This window comes from Phyllobates terribilis, unplaced genomic scaffold (assembly GCF_046119375.1).
Source record: "Phyllobates terribilis strain yellow unplaced genomic scaffold, ASM4611937v1 Scaffold_2__4_contigs__length_985480577, whole genome shotgun sequence".
NCBI classification, from domain to species: Eukaryota; Metazoa; Chordata; class Amphibia; order Anura; family Dendrobatidae; genus Phyllobates; species Phyllobates terribilis.
Genome location: NW_027362762.1, coordinates 862,185,625 through 862,206,790, shown reverse-complemented (window position 1 = coordinate 862,206,790; position 21,166 = coordinate 862,185,625). Strand labels below are relative to the sequence as shown.

At 40.1% G+C, this 21,166-nt stretch overlaps 1 protein-coding gene across 8 annotated transcripts in view; it reads right to left on the bottom strand.

Moving 5' to 3' along the window:
* The window catches only part of SPECC1 (sperm antigen with calponin homology and coiled-coil domains 1), a 519,798-nt gene that overhangs the window by 313,041 nt on the left and 185,591 nt on the right, over positions 1-21,166 (bottom strand). Inside the window, exon 1 of one of the 8 annotated variants that reach the window (XM_073667995.1) lies at positions 2,203-2,515. The exons of the other annotated variants lie outside the window; for them this stretch is intronic. Coding sequence (XP_073524096.1) covers positions 2,203-2,242 — 40 coding nt within the window. The 5' untranslated portion in view covers positions 2,243-2,515. Of the gene's footprint in view, positions 1-2,202; positions 2,516-21,166 lie in introns of those variants that run through there. 8 annotated transcript variants of the gene reach the window in all.

Below are 21,166 nucleotides of genomic sequence, written 5' to 3'. Positions count from 1 at the left end.
AGAGAAAAAAAATCATTCATCTTTCTGAACAGTCCTGTTGAATAACATGGATCGGTGTGCTGTCCGATTAAAAAACATGTCTGATTTATACTCTAGTCTGCATGAGCCCTAACATTAAGGGGCCCTGCGGACAGACCCCCACCAATCATACACTTTCTATACACCCAGGCAATTCTTGATTATTTGATATTATACTATTCATCAGAAAAAATACAACTTTTCTATGCAATGCTGGTGTGCCAACTAGGACCGAGATGTTAGGCCTTGTAGCACCAAATACAAAAACAGTCTGCAAGCCTCTGGTTATTACAGCAATACTATCTGGTTGTGCCCACTGGGCTTTCGCCAGTCATCCCTAATGTCAGCTCAGTTTATTGCTCAATAAAATGTCGGGCAGAGATCCGGGACAGGCTGGCAGCTTTACAGGGCACATTACACTGGAATATCAGACTGCAGAGCTCCGCATCATATGTCACATCTTGTTTGTTGTCAGTATATTTCTGCAGCGTCTTGTGCTTCTGGATGATGACATCTTGTAAGATCGATCCAATAAACGATAGTCAATATTCAGTGTCTTCTACATGTCAGAGATTCAGTAATGCCCATAGACTGACTGCAATGTGTCACACACTGTAATCCTACACCATCAGCTCTATGGAAAGCAGTGAACGTTACCGACCCCTGGTCAGACTGTAACTAGAGCGTTCAGGATATACCGGTCATTATCACCAGGGACACAGCGATACTTTTTCTCTGATTTTATCCTTGTATTTATTTTAAATTCTCAATTCTATTTTCTGTAAATACTATTTTACCGTTAAATATCAAAAATATCGGACTTCCAAAAATTTGTTATTTTTCATAAAGAAAAAACTTTTGCTTTATTTTAAGGTCTAACAATTAAAAAACATCAATAAGTGGTTTTTCATCATTTTTAGGGCTCGCTCACACGGACGTATAAATCGGACGAGTGCAATCTGATAAAAAAAAAAAAGGATTGAACTCAAGCCAAATGTATTTTTTGTAAAATGTATTCGGCGTGAAAAAAAATTTCAGTCCGAAATTGGATGGATGCGAGAAAAAAAAAAAATTGGATACCGTATGGACCATCGGTATGGCATCATATTTTTGCAGATACATTGCAATTGTGTAGCATAGGAAACTGTAAAAGATTAAAAACTGATGATTAAAAAAACGGATTGTAAGAAAAAAAAAAAGAATCACACTTTTCTGGATGCAAATTGAACAGATTTTTTTATACGATCGTGTGATCTCAGCCTTAATTCTGGTCATTATCAGGTGAGTGTATTAAAGGGGCATTTGTACAGTTATATTAGGGACACCAAGTCCTTGCTCGACCGCGGATCTAATGATAATGATAGCTTCATTATATGAAGTGGACAGTTCCCGTTATTAGACGTGGGTCTGTAAAACGCGATTCTGAAACTGGACATAGATTAGTTGTCAGTTTTGATCCTTTAACCAAAAAATGACCAACGCAGCAAATAAAATGCATAGCTCATCTACAAATACAAAAATGCCATAATACATCAACGCAATAAGTGCTCTGTATTACATTCATGTAAAACCAGCCGTGGGACCAGAGCGGCGCCGAAAAATGGTGAAGACGCCTGGGGCCGAGTATATGACCAGGGCAGGGGACTTGGACAACTCTATATATCCTAATAATTATTATTATGAATAATCACGCATACCCCCAATACATCCAGGTACTGGTCTAATACTGAAGGCATATCCGACTGTTTTATAAAAAAACAGGTGCCACCAGTCGGGCAAGGATCATATAATTAGATGCCAGGCTCCTGGGAGAATCATTGAGTATTTAAACCCCTCTGTTCATTAAGCATTTATACAAATTGCCATAAATCTCCGTTCTGTCCATCCGCTGTGTCCAGTTAGCAGTAACTGGTCTGAAGGGATCTGTGCGCCCATTCTCCAGCTGAGCAGCCCCATGCCAGGAGGGCAGGGTTACAACTTCCCAGCTGCAGAGGGATAATCAGTGACAGGCACCCAGCAGCATGCAGATGCCGGCTCCCTGTGCATCCTCCTCATTGTCCACACACACAAATGCTGCTCTCCGGACACCGCTGACATGAATGCACACATCTACTACAGCCGCACACAAGGTCACAACTTCATCTACAATTCTCCTACGCTCTATAATAAAAGGATCCCACTAACCTTGCTCCTGCTCCTCAGGCTTGGCCGGCTGGTTCCCCATGATGCAGAATAGTGCTCAGACCTATCACATTGGCCTGTATGTCCGCACTCTGGCTATAGACATGTTCCAAGTCACTTCTGCAGCTGGACCTTTGTAATGGGTGTATTGTCCTACATAGAAAACTCCCAGCTTTCCTACAGCGAGCACTGGGAAGGAAGCCTGGGTGCCTGTGTCAGGGCAGTGCTGGACATCCCTCCTACCTAATTACAATACTCAGCACAGAAAGGCAGGGCTGTGCAGCTAATTAGCCGGCTGCTGCCTGCTGGAATCAGGAAAGAAAGAATAAAAAGGTGACTCAACATGTGATGGAGGCCACATAGAGGCCAGAGAGAGGCACTGCAGGCTGCAGGGAGGGAATATGGCATTTATCTACATCTGCTCTCAGGATAAGAACAGCCTATTGTGATGGGATCTCTGGTATACGGATTCCTTCATAGTCAGCAGGAGCAGTGACACTACTGGCTTGTAGCATACAGCTGGCTATAGGGATACAATATTACTCTACATTCAGACATAACAATGTTACAGTTGTGTCAATTTACAGAATTTTGCTTTCTTTTTCGTAGTGATTGATGCAGTTATGCGATCTAGTAACCATTGTCTAAAATCGCTATTTATTAAACAGTTTGTATGGTTTCCCAAGTTTATGCTTTCATATATAAATGTATTACAAAACTATTTGTTTATTGTTTTATGTTAATAGCACAGCGGCTCAGTGGTTAGCACAGTTACTTTGCAGCGCTGGGGTCCTGGTTTCAAATCCCCGCAAGGACAACATCTACAAGGAGTTTGCATGGGTTTCCTCCGGGTTCTCCGGTTTCCTCCCACACTGATAGGGAATCTATATGGTGACCCCAATGGGGAAAGTGATGATGATGATGTCTGTAAAGCGCTGTAAATGGTAATAGATTATTATATTTTACTCACTTAATGGCGCCATTAATTCCACAGCGCTTTACAGACATTATCATCACTCTCCCCATTGGGGCTCACAATCTACATTCCCTATGAATATGTCTTTGGAGTGTGGGAGGAAACCGGAGAACCCGGAGGAAACCTACAAACGCCTTGCAGATGTTGTCCTTGGTGGAATTTAAACCCAGGACTCAAGATTATGGCCCTAACAAAGGGAAGAGGGGAATGTGGAGTAGAGTTGTGCCAAATTTTGAGATTTTTTCAAAAGTTGCACAAAGAATCAGCCAAAAATACCAGAATTGCTAAACTTAGCCAACAAAAGTGGAAAAAATAAATAAATAAATAAAACAAGCAAATACATATTAAATAGACTTAAAAAAAAGTACAAATAGAATAATGAACTGAGTGCAATTAACAAAAAAAAAAGCACAAAACTAAACAAAAAAACAAGCAGGAAAGTCAGTAATGAAACCGGGACAATGCGTGCTTGGAGCAGTTTGTTAAAGGGAACCTAACGACTCAAAAAATGTGATTTTCCTGCAGATAAAGGGTTAAACTGCAGATAAATAGCATTACAATACTGCTTGGCCATATTACTAAAAGTGCGGCTACCAGGAGAAAATAAACCTTATTTGGTCCACAGGAAAATAAAATCATCATATGAGCAGCTCTATTGAACAACATTGTGCCGTATGCCATCTGATTATAACGTTGCCAGCACATGCATGTATACTACGATCATCTGAACGAGCCCTTAGAGTGCCACAAAGATTAAAAATAAATAAAAAAAATTGTTATGTGCATGCCCTAATACAGGGATGGCATCTGCTGGCTCAATAATTTTGAGTAGTGTAAGAAATGCAGCTAATGTGTTAATAGATAAAGCTGTTCTAAGAATTAGAACCCGACCCTATCACCCCCCAAAAAATAGTTTTGAGACAAACAGCATTTTTTGGAGAAAAAAAATCTATGTTTTTGGAGCGTTTTTCCTGTTGGTTTTTGACATAAAATCTTTTTTGCTGCAGCCAAGTACTTCTCGCGCCAGTAAGGGCTCATTTACACTTGAGTTTTTCTCATTTGAGTACGAGAACAAGCCATGTTTTTCATTGATAGTCTATGAAGTGTCCAATTTTTTTTTCCTCATATCAATTGGTCCTCATAAAAGCACGGATACTTGTCCAATATTGATCCCAGCGTCAAATCAAAATTGCCAATGCAAGTCTATGGGCCAGTGAAAAAAAAACAAAAAAACAGATGCAACTCTGATGCCATCCATCTGTTTTTTCTTGACTGTGATAGAAGCCGGAAAAAAAAATATTTTCCCATCCCAGACAAACTGGTGAAACTCTGACTAAGGCCACAGCCCCATTATCAGTATTTGGTCAGTATTCAGGCAGTATTATTTCTCAGGAGTGGGTGATAAATGAAGAATTGGTGACTTGTTCCTATTATACCTTTTCTCTGATTGTTCCTCTCCTGGTTTTGGCTCCCACTTCTGAGAAAAAATACTATTTGTGGGGGCTTGCAATCTATATTCCCTATCAGTATGTCTTTGGAGTGTGGGAGGAAACCGGAGAACCCGGAGGAAACCCACACAAACACGGGGAGAACATACAGACTCCTTGCAGATGTTTGTACATGGTGGGATTTGAGCCCCGCCAGGACCCCAGCGCTGCAAAGCAAAGTGCTAACCACTGAGCCACTGTGCTGCTCTGCCTAATTATTTAATATGGTATTCTCACTTGAAGTTTTGTCTCAATATAATATGCCACTCACACTGGTCATGCAACCTATTACTTTTCTGAATGTATCACGTTATTTCTGTTGTAGATCTTACAAAAGCACATGTAAAAACGCTCAATAAAATGATGAAAAAATTACAAAATAATCTAAGGTACAGGTGCTTCTCACAAAATTAGAATTGCATCAAAAATTTAATTTATTTCAGTTCTTCAATACAGAAAGTGAAACTCATATTATATAGTCATTACAAACAGAGTGATCTATTTCAAGTGTTTATTTCTGTTAATGCTGATGATTATGGCTTACAGCCAATGAAAGCACCAGAGTCATTTTCTCAGTAAATTAGAATAATTAACAAAAAACACCAGCAAAGGTTTCCGATGCGTTTAAAAAAGTCCCTTAGTCTGTTTCAGTAGGCTCCACAATAATGGGGGGAGTGCCGGAACCTTTTTCTTACTTGTAGACTATATTGTGTTCCTGGCACCTAATTTCTCATAGTGAGCCTGGTCTACGCTATTTTGAGGTTACACAATCATGGGGAAGACTGCTGACTTGACAAACGTCCAGAAGACAGTCATTGACACACTCCACAAGAAGGGTCAGCCACAAAAGGTCATTGCTAAAGAAGCTGGCTGTTCACAGAGTGCTGTATCCAAGCATATTAATGGAAAGTTGAGTGAAAGGAAAACGTTTGGAATAAAAAGGCGCACAAGCAACCGGGATAACCGCAGCCTTGAAAGGATTGTTAAGAAAGGGCCATTCGAAAATTTGGGGGAGATTCACAAGGAGTGGACCGCTGCTGGAGTCATTGCTTCAAGAGCCACCACACACAGACGTATCCAGGCATGGGCTACAAGTGTCGCATTCCTTGTGTCAAGCCACTCATGACCAATAGCCAAAGCCAGAAGTGTCTTACCTGGGCCAAGGAGAAAAAGATCTGGGCTGTTGCTCAGTGGTCCAAGATGTTGTTTTCAGATGAAAGTAAATTTTGCATTTCATTTGGAAATCAAGGTCCCAGAGTCTGGAGGAAGAGTGGAGAGGCCACAATCCAAGCTGCTTGAGGTCTAGTGTGAAGTTTCCACAATCAGTGATGGTTTGGGTAGCCATGTCATCTGCTGGTGTAGGTCCACTGTGTTTTATCAAGACCGAAGTCAGCGCAGCCGTCTACCAGGAAATTTTAGAGCACTTCATGCTTTCCTCTGCTGACAAGCTTTTTGGAGATGGAAATTTCATTCTCCAGCAGGACTTGGCACCTGTTCACACTGCCAAAAGTACCAATACCTGGTTTACAAACAACAGTATCACTGTGCTTGATTGGCCAGCAAACTCATCTGACCTTAACCCCATAAAGAATCTATGGGGTATTGTCAAGAGGAAGATGAGAGACACCAGACCCAACAATGCAGACGAGCTGAAGGCTGCTATCAAAGCAACCTGGGCTTCCATAACACCTCAGCAGTGCCACAGGCTGATCGCCTCCATGCCACGCCGCATTGATGCAGTAATTGATGCAAAAGGAGCCCCACCAAGTATTGAGGGCATTTACTGAACATACATTTCAGTAGGCCAACATTTCAGATTTTAAAAACATTTTTCAAGCTGTTATTTTCTCAGTAAATTAGAATACTTTATAACGACTTTTGTGTTTTCATTGGCTGTAAGCCATAATCCTCAACATTAACTGAAATAACCACTTGAAATAGATCACTCTGTAATGACTCTATATAATATGAGTTTCACTTTTCGTATTGAAGAACTGAAATAAATTAACTTTTTGATGATATTCTAATTTTGTGAGAAGCACCTGAATATCTGCATGTTAGGGTCAAAAAATTGTCTGGCATTATAATTATAACTCTTTTATACCAAAATATAGTCTCGTAACTAGAGTCTGATGGGCCCCGATACACGTTTTGGACAGGGACCCCCCCCCCATCCTGAAAAAAAAAAAAAAAATTATATTATATATAACACACACACACATATACACACTGGTAAATATGTACCCCGTTCTGCCGCTGTTCTTTAATGTATAGAAGAAAATAAACTATTATACTCACCAGGGGTGTATGTAGAAGTCATGGGGCTCCGTAGAAGAAGCATAATGCATCCCCCATAGTCCTCCATATAGTATAATGCATCCCATAATCCTCCATATACTATACTGCACAGCTCATAGTCATCCATGTAGTATAATGCATAGCCCATAATCCTCCTTAAAATATAATGCACAGCCCATAGTCCTCCATAAAGAATAATGCACTCCCAATAGTCATCCATAAAGTATAATGCACTCCCATTTTCATCCATAGTATAATGCACCCCCATAGTCATATCTAGTAGTTTAACCCTAGAACGCATACCTGGGGCCTCGCAGGCCCACCCTGTTAATTGTTTTCTATTTTCTGCAAGATTACTTTAGTTAGAATTTTGAAACTCTAGGTATTCCTCAGGTATATAGTTGTTTGTAATTTTTGTTTGAGAAATTCCATGTTATTTGCACACGGGCCTAAAAGGCCCCAGGTATGTGAAAAAGTAGATTTTTATGGTCATGCGTTCTAGGGATAATGCACCCCAGTCATCCTATAAAGTATAATGCACCCCATTGTCATCCATAGTAGTATAATGCAGCCCCATAGTCATCCATAGTAATATAATGCACCCCCATAGTTATATCTAGTAGCATAATGCACCCCAGTCATCCTATAAAGTACAATGCACCCTCAAAATACTCACCTTTCCTTTGTTCACGTGGCATGGCAGCCAGCAGCAACGGGAGCGCGTGATGTCACTGCCATGCGCCTCGTCACGTGCACGTGACGTCAGTTGCTGGCCTCTGATTGGTTGGCAGCGTATATTGTTATGCGTGGACCCAAGCGCCGTAATAAACTTCAACTGTATGTGCATCCGAGGACGCACATTCAGTTGAAGCTTTTGCTGCCGTTGGCGGGCCCCTACTCTCACGCCCCTGACCCACCGGGCGTGGTCGTTACGCCACTGTCAGAATGTATCTATTGAATAAAGACAGATCTAGTTTAATGAAGATCTAGGGCTGCCTGATCGCTCACTTCTGCAGCTATTAAGTAAATTAGGTTACTTCCTTTTTTTTATTGCCATTTTGAGTGCGTTTTTTAACATGAGTGTTTATCATGTATTGATGCTGCGTTTTTTTGTTTCTTTTTGGTGTGTCTAGTTTTAAATAAAGCCGATTTGTTTTTATACTTCCTGGTATTTGGCTTTGACAAAACTTTATTGATATAGTTATGTATGGATTACATGCGGTTTTGCAATTTCCACCATCAGCGTCTTTTCCCTTATATCTTCATTAAGAGTATGAATGCGTTATTTCTTACAACTGCTCCAGGGTTTCTGACCCACCCTGGAGCGGTTAAAAAGTAAACCAAAATACTGAACACATGTACAGCAATATTGTTTTTACATCACCTTATGCCCAATTTTTGCTGCGCGTTTTCAGGCTGGTTCCAGAAGGAATCCACCTAAAAAAGACTGTGCACATAGGCACAGAATGGAAACCTTAAAGATTTTGAGAAGTTTTGAGATTTGTTATATGAATTGAAGTTTCCACTCAGTTTCTGCTGTAAAAACTCCTAAAAAACTCAAAGTGCACATAGTCCAAATCCATCACAACCAAGCAAATGATTATCTCCTCTGTTTTCTGTAGAACCAAATGCGCACCGTTATTCAGCCATAAAAGGAGTTTTTATTTATTTATTTTACTCACTTATATAGCGCCATTAATTCCACAGCTCTTTACAGACATTATCATCACTGTCCCCATTGAGGCTCACAATCTACATTCCCTATCAGTATGTCTTTGGTGTGGGGGAGGAAACTGGAGAACCTGGAGGAAACCCACACAAACACAGGGAGAACATACAAACTCCTTGCAGATGTTGTCCTTGGTGGGATTTGAACCCAGGACCCCAGCGCTGCAAGGCTGCAGTGCTAACCACTGAGCCACCATGCTGCCCTGAGTTAATAAAAACATGGGAATCTGCCAACACGTTCTTCCATAGGGAAATAATGGAATGGCTGTGTGGACACTTGTCCCCCCCGTAAAAATGATAATGAGATCTGATGTGCCAGTCATGAGAGATCTAGTATAAAAGCCATTAGCAAATCAGAATAGAAGTGCACAGGGGGGGTGTCAGTGAACTTGAGTGGCTTCTAAGTGCATTGCCACACCCCCAGTGCACTTCCAGCCTTATTTGTATGTTTCTCTGCTAGATTTCTCATGACCAGCACATCGGCTCTCTATAAAGAAGGTATCATTTTAAAACTACCTATACAGACATGCCACGGATTCCACATTTAAAATGTGCTGACATGTTCCCTTTATCAACTGTGTTGTGTTGTTGTACTTGAGCTCTGTGGGACATATTTTTGCGACACTGGAACAGTAGAATTTTGGCTTTTTATGGGGATTTTTTTTTGGCCACTGTAAAAGTGTAAATATTTTGTACTGTATTAGTTTGGGCTTGTTGGGTATGACACTGTTGAGTCATGATCCTATGTTTGCATTTTATAATTTTATGTAAAACAAAATTCATTTTCAATTCATGATGTTACTACTTGTACACAAATAATTACAAGATTAAATCCCTAGCTCTGCAGAAAATTATCCAAAAACATTCCCTCTCATTTTACAGTTGTAGGGGCTCATGAACCTTAGTGCCTGGGGACTCAAAACAATGTCAGCCTGGCATGTGGCTGAACTGGTGATGTGGTGAGAGTGGCAGGTTCCTCCAAGCACAGATCAGATCTCATTGAAACAAGTGTAAAACTTTAGGAGCTTTTCCATGAATTTAGCTACAAATTAAAACCTTTTGATGATGGTGTCCTGACTATCTGGATGCATATTTAAACGCTGGCGGACACAGACAGAAGAGACCCCTGTGCAAGAACAATATATGGGCCCTTTGCAGTCCAAAAGCTCATCATAGTGCACAATTTCACCTGCTTTGGAGACAGAAGTGGCCCCCTTACCTCTTGGCCGCTCAGGTTGTACTAATAATATATCAGTCCTGCCCCCTGTATTTAAAGAGAATTTATCACCACTTATTAGCCTGACATAATTCTATTTTACCTGAATCTTAGTACATGATACAGCATATTTGTGTATAATCAGAGAATGTGAGGAAAGTCAGTTACTTTTTCCTTCTTTAATCACTCTTTTTAGGACCATTTTATGAGAGGCAGGAATCAATAGGTCATGTTTTTTTTAAATATATCAGAGCAGTACTTAAAGGCAATCTGTCAACAGGATTTTTCTATTTAATCGGACAGCAGCATGACGTAGGGGAAGAGACCCCGATTCAAGTGATGTATCACTTAGTGGGCAGCAATTTATAGTTTCAATAAAATGAGTGTTTTAGCAGTAGGTGTTAGAATCTATGTTGTTTTACTATAGGCCATCTTGTTGTGGTTTGCTGGCTTCTAGTCTTTTCCTCTGGTGATGGGTTTCTTGGTCACAAGATCTCCGCACTCTTTATTACTCAGCACCTGGCCCCCATTCCCTGCTGGACATCAGTGTTGTTTCGCTCGTGCTCTGGCTAAGTAGTCTGGTTTAGTTCTTCTTGCTTTGGTCTTTTGTTATCCTGGGACTTCTTGTTCCACCAGTTTTGTTTCCTTTAATTTTCGCTTCTGCAACTAACTTTTCTGTTAGGAGGTCTCCTGCTTTTGCTCCCAGTCCTTAGATCTTTTAGGGACCCCTTTCCCCTTCCTACAGGTCTTCGTTTGAGTTCAGTGCAGGCGTTTCAGTGGGGCTTTTCATAAGGAATAGGGCACCCACCCTAGCGTAGGGTAAAGCTGAGTCTCAGTGCAGGGACAGCTTTTCCCTCCTATTCCTTAGTTCTAAGTTGCAGAACATAACAGTAGGAGATTTTCACTAAAGGACTAGTCGTGTTGTGCAATGTAGTCCTCCTGTTCTGTGTAACTCCGCGCCCACCAATGATTTGCACACAGAAAGCTGCGAATCAGTGGTGTGGGCGGGGTTATACAGAGCTCAGGATTAAGAAAACTGGTAGATCTGGAGCAGAGAAAACAGTGATTTTATCTAAATTGCATTGCTAGAATCAGGGTCTCTGCCCCAACATAATGCTGCACGCAGATGGGGGAGACCATATAGTATTAAAGTAAAGTATGGCAGAGAGTCAGTCAGTCTTGTTGCTGTGTAGCAAAAGACTAGACAGAATAATTACTAAGTTAGGAATCTGGAATGTTCCTTAATTATAAATTGGAAGAGACAGTTTTAAATTAAATAAAAAAAATGTTGACTCAATTGAAAAATATTTTTTCTTATATTAAGTCCAAAAGACAAACCCTCCACCATAAGTCCCTGCATTACATTATTCACTGATCCACTTATCATTCTAGGCTGGTGGGGTTTGACTGCTGGGACCCCCAACAATTGTTAGTAAAGGTGATACTAGCCCCCAATTCCCTACAGGCGCATGACTGCCTCTATGGAGGAGTTTGAATAGAATGAGAGTCAGGCGGCGCCCGAAACAATATAACTCTTACGAATAGAGCTGAGCAAAAGCATTTGCACGAACACGGTCTGCCATCTACTTTCATACTTCTTGGCAGACGAACAACGGTAGTGCAAACTTCCTCGTCCAGCACTCAAATACTGCCATCCTGGGCGCATTTTGCAATTACTTGTGTTGCAGAAGTATAGTAATCACAAGACATGCCCAGGATGCCAGCATTCAAGTGCCAACCAAAGAAGTTTGCACCGCTCTAGTCCAGCTCCCAAGGAGTACTTGAAGAAGCACTCACATCAATGTTTTTATCCTCTTAATATACAGCAGTCATCATATTATGCAGCACTGTGTACTTACAATTGCTCATTTTCCCTTTCTACCCAACTAATTCTCCTCTTTTCTCTGCTTTATGCAGAAACAGGAATCCTCTTGTCCCTGCATTTATCATTCCTCTCTTCAACTCCTGACCCAGCTGTTCCCTCTTCCCCCGCCATAGACATTTGCAGTGACTGATGACTCATACAGGGAAAATTGACCTCCTGTTTCTACATAGAGCTTAGAAGGATTCAGCTAGTTAGTTTTTAATCACGTGATATCATAGACCTAATGGAAAAGAGAAGAATTAACTGGGTAGAAAGGAAAAATGAGCAATTGTACTATCGCTGTGCTATATAATTTAATAAATCACTGACACGTGTGACTAGAAAGCCATGACACTTTTCAATTGAAAATTAGAAGGAAAAATATATATAGGTGGCCTATAATAAATGGAAATGCCTTCATATTTAATGTACAGTTTTACAAAATGCGTCTCAGTATCTACACTACAATCCCTATGGTCACACTGCTGACAATCTACATTATGAACTCCAAAAGATGGAACGATAAGTTTACATAGTGTGTGCGGGAATGAACTCTGGAGGACTGGAGGATAATCATTGTCAAATGTGACCTCATCTCTCTCATTTATTATAGCAGCAAGTAAATAAGGATTATTTTACACATTGGTTTCCTGTTGGATAATTCCTCTGGGAGAGATTTCCAAACCCTTATTCTGGTTCAATGAATTTCCAGTAACTGGTCAGAAGAAAAAAAAATAAAATAATTTCATTTGCTGTCACTACTTCTTTATGTTGTATATAAAGTCTTCCTGAATTTTTATATAAACATTCCCTATGGATGTGGATAAATACATGGCTCAGGGCTTACGTATGTGTCGGAGCCTGTACGGCAGGACAGGGCGTCTGTACAGTCCATACTACAGGGCCATAGGCACCTTATACTGCCTTCATGCTGCTTCATTACAGAGAAATTCTCTCCTAGAAGCACCAAGCAATACTAATTGGCATTACGTTAAACAAACTGAATCCGGTTCCATCCATCAGTATTATAATTTCACATTCTCATCTCCTTCTACTGCTCCTGAAAGGGTTATTCCCATCTTCATAGATGGATTTTGTTGGATAGTGCTAGCAAACAAACAAGCACTTTTGCAATTTACTGCTTATTAAAATGTACTGCCGTTCTTAAGACATTAACACTTATTTATAGCTTATTGTCTAGGAGACCGACCACCTTTGGGGTGTAGCTGATAAGCACTGCGCTGAAGCTGGCTGGGATTAGGAGTTAACAACTCGCTTCTATCATCCGGTCCAGCTTTAAATAATGCTTAAAAGCTCAATATAAAAGAGCTTGTAAAACTGCACATATTCTGCTGTTTAATAGTGGTGGTCGGACCCCAAGGCAATAAGCGGTAAACAAAAAAGTGTTAATAGATGAAAATTTTAATAAGCAGTAAATTAGAAAATTGCTTAAAATTAAAAGACCTATATATGACAATACCCATTTATGAAAATGGTAATAGCCTTTTAATACAAACTAATTTCTCCACTGAGTCCTATTTCACATGTCCATACTCTATTGCCCATACACAACCTGACTGTCACTTATTTATATTCCTTCAGGGAGCTAAACTTGTTGCATCACTCCGCACTTTTTCTGTTTTGCCTCAGATACTGGCTGGATGGCTCCACTTACCAATACAACAGGACAGTTGCCCGAATTAGATTAGCACCATGTTCCTGTGTCACTTTTCTTATCCCATTTAGATTAGACTCCTATGGGCAGAGACCTTTTATTGCCTATTCTCTTGTTCTGCCTACTAATAATTGTACTTGTGAACAATTTCTCCAATTGTAAACTTCTGTAAAACATCTTGGCGCTATATACAGGTAATGATGATTACTGTTAATCCAGCGGAAAAAAAACACTCTACACACCTCTGCATGAAATTAGATACATATGAACCCAATCAGTATATTTTTGTGAGTTTGGAAGGTATTCATTAAGATAATGCAACCAAAAAGTGGTACAGAGTTAAAGGGGTTGTCGGGCCTTAGGCTACAAGTCTGTAGTCACTTTGTGACTGCAGACTTGTGAATCCTCACAGCATGCACGTGATTCTCCGACGTCAGATGTAGGCAGTCACGTGACTGCAAGTATGCAATATGCGTACTTACAGCCACATTCCGACTAGACGTGTCAGGCCTCGCTCAATGCTCTTTTATTGAGTGAGACCCCGAATGTCTAGTCAGCACATGACCGCATGTATGCAAATTGTATACCTGTGGTCACTCACCCGGCATCGGAGAATCCTGACAACACGCTGTGCGCGAACTGTGACTGCAGACCTGTAGCCTAAGGCCAGATAACCTCTTTAAGCTGCATTTTCACTGCAATATTATCATCATGAGTAAGCATTTCTAGGAGCACTCGTTTCATGATAATCGTGCAATGTATACAGTCTGCTGATCAACCAACAAATGAGCAAAACACTTGCTTACAGTGCACAAAAAAAAACCTTTGTTCTCGGCAGCGCAGCGTCCTGTGTAAACTGGAGTCGTGCTTCCAAGGACGATGGCAGCCTATGTGCACTGAACGATATATTACAAGAATGTTGCCAATCAGTGCCGGCACAGTGTAAATGCACTTTTAGATGAACATGTCCAAAAATTAGCCCAAGTTGTCGTCATCCATCTAGTCTAATTCAAATCTATCAAATATATCTAAAAAAAAAAAGAAAAAAAATAGCTGTGTTCAAATCTTACGACCACGGTGCGCTTTTTTGCTGTGATCATGGAATAACCGCACCATTTTTGCCCAAATTTTTGAAAAACACGGAAAAAAGTCATGCAGCAAAAAAATGTAAAGAAAAAAAATAACGCAACAGGTGAAAGCAGAATTTGGCTTTTTGTGTGTTTCACATCTGCAAATATACTGTATATGCCATTCAGGATTAGTGAAAAGCTGGGTGCCCTGTGCTATTAGCAGTTTCCTAATTTGGAAAGCCAATATCTGCTAGGCCAAGATATCGGATCAATATTACCATTCTTATAATTTCTATGTTTAAAGGAGATCTTTAGTTGCTATTAATAAACCAGTGATAGCAGTCCTATATCTGCTCTCTATATTTTCCTGTATGAGCTTCTCATGTCAGTGCACATCAACGATGCGACTAAGATACCCGGCAGTGTGGATTCAAACTCTTCATTCATTACACAATTTACTAAGATCAACAGAGCTGAGAATTTAACCCGGCTGCTTTCTGTACTAACAAGGCCCATTAAAACACAGCTGTACGTTGCCTGAACTTTCAGCAGTGACGGGATCAAGATATCAAAGCAACAGGCAGACAGACTCTACTCATGCAGATGGAATTGGCAGACATATTATTACAAAGAAAAAATGCATAAAAAAAAAAAGTTTACTTATTCAAACTTTTTACCTTTTTAGGTAGTACAGATTATAATTCTACATGTTGGTGATGAAACGTTTCTTAGCATTATTTAATCTGGGATATTTTTGGCAATTTCGTGAGCTAAGGGTGGAATGTTCTGCTACGTGGGAGCGGGGGGCAGAAATAACAAATGGAGCAGTGGGAACATTTATTGTGAATTGTTCTTCAGCAAATGGACACAAAAGTCCATTAATACCAGGGCCAAAATCTGTGCTGAATTCATCAATGCAGTCACGTGGCAGCCTTTAACCCTAACATTTTGCAAAATTTTGTATTCTAAAGTACATTTAAATGGTATGAACACCTTTGAAATGGAAACATTATTTTTGCCTATGTTAGTGGTTACTAACATTAGTAATATAACATTGCTTTTTAGTCTGCAATCTTTGTTCTTTCATTCATTTTCAAACCTACTGATATGCAGCTTGATCTAAGTTTCAAATTTTTCACTTGTGTTCCTACTGATAATATAGGCTGGATATAAGGTCTTCATGTATCACTGTCTTTATTAGCTTGTATATCAACACAGTTTCTATCCAGCACTTATTTCCTCTTCATTTGCTTTTCTCCCTTTCTATAGCCTGTTTTCTCTGCCCTCCATTATATACTTTCTCCCCTCCCGATGCTGTGGAGATCTTTGCAGAATCCTCTACTTGCTGCCATCTCTAAGGCCAGGTTGAGATGACAGTTTTTGAAAGTCCACATTACGACTGCTCGGCCTAGCCACAGGTCTACTGACCCGAACTTACAGTGTCCTATGCAAATACGAGTCTGTAAGTTCAGGTAAGTAGATCCATGGTCAATCCAGACATTGGAATTCATATATGCACCATGAAAGAATGGAAAAGGAGACAATAGAGAGTTGTGAAAGCCAATAGGATTTGTATCATATTTGTAAGTCCATTATCTAGTTGCTCGCTATTTCAGACACCCTGGAGCTGCAAAATGGTAGAAAATGTTTAATGAAGACTATTTATGAAGTTTCTCAACTTGGCATTAAGGAAACAAATTAACAATAATAAAAAAATTCTGTGCAAAAGGTGTACATGACTTTTGAAGCATCACAGACAACATAATAATAATAATAATATTTTTTTATTTTTATAGCGCCAACATATTCCTCAGCACTTTACAAATTTTAGGGGGGACTTATACAGACAATACAGAATAAGCATATTTCATATCGAAAGGAGTGAGGGCCCTGCTCGCAAGCTTACAGTCTATGAGGAAATGGGGGAGACACAAAAGGTAGAATGTACATACAGTTATATGAAAAAGTTGGGGCACCCCTATTAATCTTAAGCTTAATGTTTTATAAAAATTGGTGTTTTTGCAACAGCTATTTCAGTTTGATATATGTAATAACTGTTGGACACAGTAATGTTTCTGCCTTGAAATGAGGTTTATTGTACTAACAGAAAATGTGCAATCTGCATTCAAACAAAAATTGACAGGTGCATAAGTATGGGCACCCTTATCATTTTCTTGTTTTAAATACTCCTACCTACTTTTTACTGACTTACTAAAGCACTTTTTTTGGTTTTGTAACCTCATTGAGCTTTGAACTTCATAGCCAGGTGTATGCAATCATGAGAAAAGCTACTTAAAGTGGCCACTTGCAAGTTGTTCTCCTGTTTGAATCTCCTCTGAAGAGTGGCATCATGGGCTCCTCAAAACAACTGTCAAATGATCTGAAAACAAAGATTATTCAACATAGTTGTTCAGGGGAAGGATACAAAAAGCTGTCTCAGAGATTTAACCTGTCAGTTTCCACTGTGAGGAACATAGTAAGGAAATGGAAGAACACAGGGACAGTTCTTGTTAAGGCCAGAAGTGGCAGGCCAAGAAAAACATCAGAAAGGCAGAGAAGAAGAATGGTGAGATCAGTCAAGGACAATCCTCAGACCACCTCCAGAGAGCTGCAGCATCAACTTGCTGCAGATGGTGTCACTGTGCATCGGTCAACTATACAACGCACTTTGCACAAGGAGAAGCTGTATGGGAGAGTGATGCGAAAGAAGCCGTTTCTGCAAGCACGCCACAAACAGAGTCGGCTGAGGGATGCAAAAGCACATTTGGAGAAGCCAATTTCTTTTTGGAAGAAGGTCCTGTGGACTGATGAAACCAAGATTGAGTTGTTTGGTCATACAAAAAGGCGTTATGCATGGCGGCAAAAAAACACAGCATTCCAAGAAAAACACTTGCTACCCACAGTAAAATTTGGTGGAGGTTCCATCATGCTTTGGGGCTGTGTGGCCAATGCCGGCACCGGGAATCTTGTTAAAGTTGAGGGACACATGGATTCCACTCAGTATCAGCAGATTCTTGACAATAATGTTCAAGAATCAGTGATAAAGTTGAAGTTACGCAGGGGATGGATCTTTCAGCAAGACAATGATCCAAAACACTGCTCCAAATCTACTCAGGCATTCATGCAGAGGAACAATTACAATGTTCTGGAATGGCCATCCCAGTCCCCAGACCTGAATATCATTGAACATCTGTGGGATCATTTGAAGAGGGCTGTCCATGCTCGGCGACCATTAAACTTAACTGAACTGGAATTGTTTTGTAAAGAGGAATGGTAACAAATACCTTCATCCAGGATCCAGGAACTCATTAAAAGCTACAGGAAGCGACTAGAGGCTGTTATTTTTGCAAAAGGAGGATCTACTAAATATTAACGTCACTTTTCTGGTGAGGTGCCCATACTTATGCACCTGTCAAATTTTGTTTGAATGCAGATTGCACATTTTCTGTTAGTACAATAAACCTCATTTCAAGGCAGAAACATTACTGTGTCCAACAGTTATTACATATATCAAACTGAAATAGCTGTTGCAAAAACACCAATTTTTTATAAAACATTAAGCTTAAGATTAATAGGGGTGCCCAAACTTTTTCATAGAACTGTATATTGTATAATGCAGCCTTGATATACTAAATAGGATAAATAATACATGGACTGGTCGCCTGCCAGTATGTGTGCAGTCCTGACCGAGGCTATTATGTGCATGGATGGTATGAACCTGAAAATGAAGAAGATTTTAATATGGGGGAAAACTGGGACGGACAGATAGTGTGTGGAGGCGATACGCTAGTCTAAAGAAATGGGTTTTTAGGGTCTGCTTGAAACTGTGGGTATTGGGAATTAATCGAACTGTCCTGGGTAGTGCATTCCAAAGAATTGGCGCAGCACGCGAGAACATAAGAAAAGTAACTTTATATTCAAAGAATTCTAAATAAAATTTAGTCAACACCTTGGGAAATTTCTCTTCTATGATGCTGCTTTCTTCATGTCAAAAGCGCTTTGGTCAGTATCTAGTCCAAATTCACACTAGAGAACTGTCTGTACCAGACTCTGCAGCTATTGACGTTACTATATTTACCCCTTCCTTTCTTCCATCTTCTGTTAAAAATCTACTTATTGTACTGTTAAATAATCCTAATTTCCAAACATCAATCATAATGTGTATTGTATTGCATCATATATACATTTATTGAGTCTCTCCAGTAAGTATGTCTACATACAATTATATCGAAAAACCTTAAAGTGTTTGTCCGGAACTTTTATATTGATAACCTTTTCTCAAGATAGCTCATCAATATCTGATTAGTGGGGTGTGACACCCAGAACCGTCACCGATCAGCTGTTCCCGGTGCCAGTGGCGGCCAGACATGCTGAGTTGTGGAGTTGCTCAGCTCCATCAAAGGAATAGTGGCCTCGGCTGGGTACTGCACATCCATCCTCTATTGAATTCAGTACAGGACAGATGTGCAGGACCAGGCCATGTCTACTATGCAATTAATGGAGCTGTGCTGTGCATCTCTGCAACTCAGCACATCTGGCCGCCGCCAGCACTGGGAACAGCTAATCATCGGGGGTACCGGGTGTCGCACCTCCACCGATCAGCCTTAGGCTATGTGCTCACAGATTCTTCTAGACGTTTTTGTAGCAGAAATGCTCTAAATCCTCCTTCAAAATCACAAAACTTCTACTTGGAGGTTCTGCTCAGAAAACTCAGCAAAAAGATTCCATGTGTACGTAGCCTTGGTGTTTAAAGAAACAACCACCGAAGAGCTTGCAAGCCATATTTTCTAATTGAATCTTGTTTGTAGATACTAGTTATACAATGCTAGCAAGGCACCCCATAATGTAGGCACCCACTTGGCAGTGTTTTTTACAATAATGCACCAAAATAAATAGATGGCACATTAAATAAGTACTTAAAGTATTTTATTATTCTTATTATATATTTCGCATTCAAATTCTACCCAAATCAATTTTTTTCAAGTACAGATAGACAACAATTTGGTATTTCCAGGGTGAGACATGGGTGTGATATCTTTAGCTGTGAATTGTGATTGAGGAATGCTTGTCGATGCATAATTATGTGCCAAATAGTAAAAATTATTACAGTCAGTCATTTATGCAACTGCTGCAAATAACATGACAAAAACAGGTTGTCCTGGGTCTAGTAAACTATGTTTAATAGCAGTAATACAAAGAATATTCTCAGTAATGTACAATGTGTTCCAGACTTGCACCATTTCTCCCTCTGGGGTCGCTTCTGGAGTAAATAAGTAATACTGAATCTTGTATGTATGGGAGATGTCCATGAACAGAGGGGACAGCTGCAAGTTGCTTTATCCTATAAGCCTATTTCATATTGCTGGTGGGGTGCGCTTATAAAGGGGGATCTTATACATTTATGGCATATCTATAAATGTGTAGTAGATACGGATCCCACAGATTGGACCTGCATCTATGTTAAGAATGGGGCCCCGTAACACTGTACTTTTAGTAGAGAATTGGTCAGAATTCCTATACAAATGAATGGAAATTCCGGCCACCTCTCCACTGACAGCCACACACATCAGGCCACGTTCTCGAAATTGATGCTTTTTTTTCTCTTTACAGCACTTACCATATGGATAAATTACATTTTATATTTTGATGGATCAGACTTTTATGGACTTGGAAATGACAAATATGCTTTGTTTTTTAAATTATTTTGAAACTGGGAAAGGGGACAGGTAATAGTTTATTTTTAAGTTCCATTATGGAAATTGAACTAGTAGAAATATATATATATAATAATAATCATTTATATTTATATAGCGCCAACATATTCCGCAGCACTTTACAATTAAGCGGGGACATGTACAGACAATAAATTCAATACCAGTTAAGACAGTTTAAACAGTTACATTAGGAGTGAGGTCCCTGCTCACAAGCTTACATTCTACAAGGATACATATAGCAAAAACTACTTTCTCCAATGGAGCTTAGCCACAGGTGGACTTCACAAGAAGTCCAAGATGGCAGCCATTGGGCCTTTCAGCAGGCTTCTGGCTGCCATGATAACCCATCTGCACCTTGTGATCACATGGCGGGTGGTTGGATGGGTGGCAATGGGAGCCAGTTCATCAGTGCATCGGCAAATGCCATATATTAGGACCTAACGTACGATGTACTATTATGTCAAACCTTGGGAAGGGGTTAAAGGGAGAATGTCGATACAAAATGACTGTTCAAACCAAGCGCAGGCGCTCAGTGCAACCTTGGTATGGCTGAGAAGTTCAACTTTCTCATTTAGTCATTTTTCATCTATATCTGCCCCCTCTTGCTTAATTGCTAGCTGATTTTATAGCAACCATGAAAGGCCGGAGATAGATGGAAAACAGGTAGGTGTGACGATGCATTGAAATGCTCAGCCATGCCAAGGGTGCACCAAGCACCTGTGCTCGGTATGAACAGTGATTCTGTGCTGACAAACTCCATACAAAGGGAACTTTTCACATGAAAAGCTATTAACCTGAAGAAATGGGAGTAATCAGCAGGTTAATATCATCCTGAAACTGCCCAGCGCCGGCACTTCAGCTCCCACTGCTGGAAATTAAATTTATTCTGCCTAGTAGTATTCAGTTTTAATTCACGGGGGCAGCGCCGGCACAGTTTCA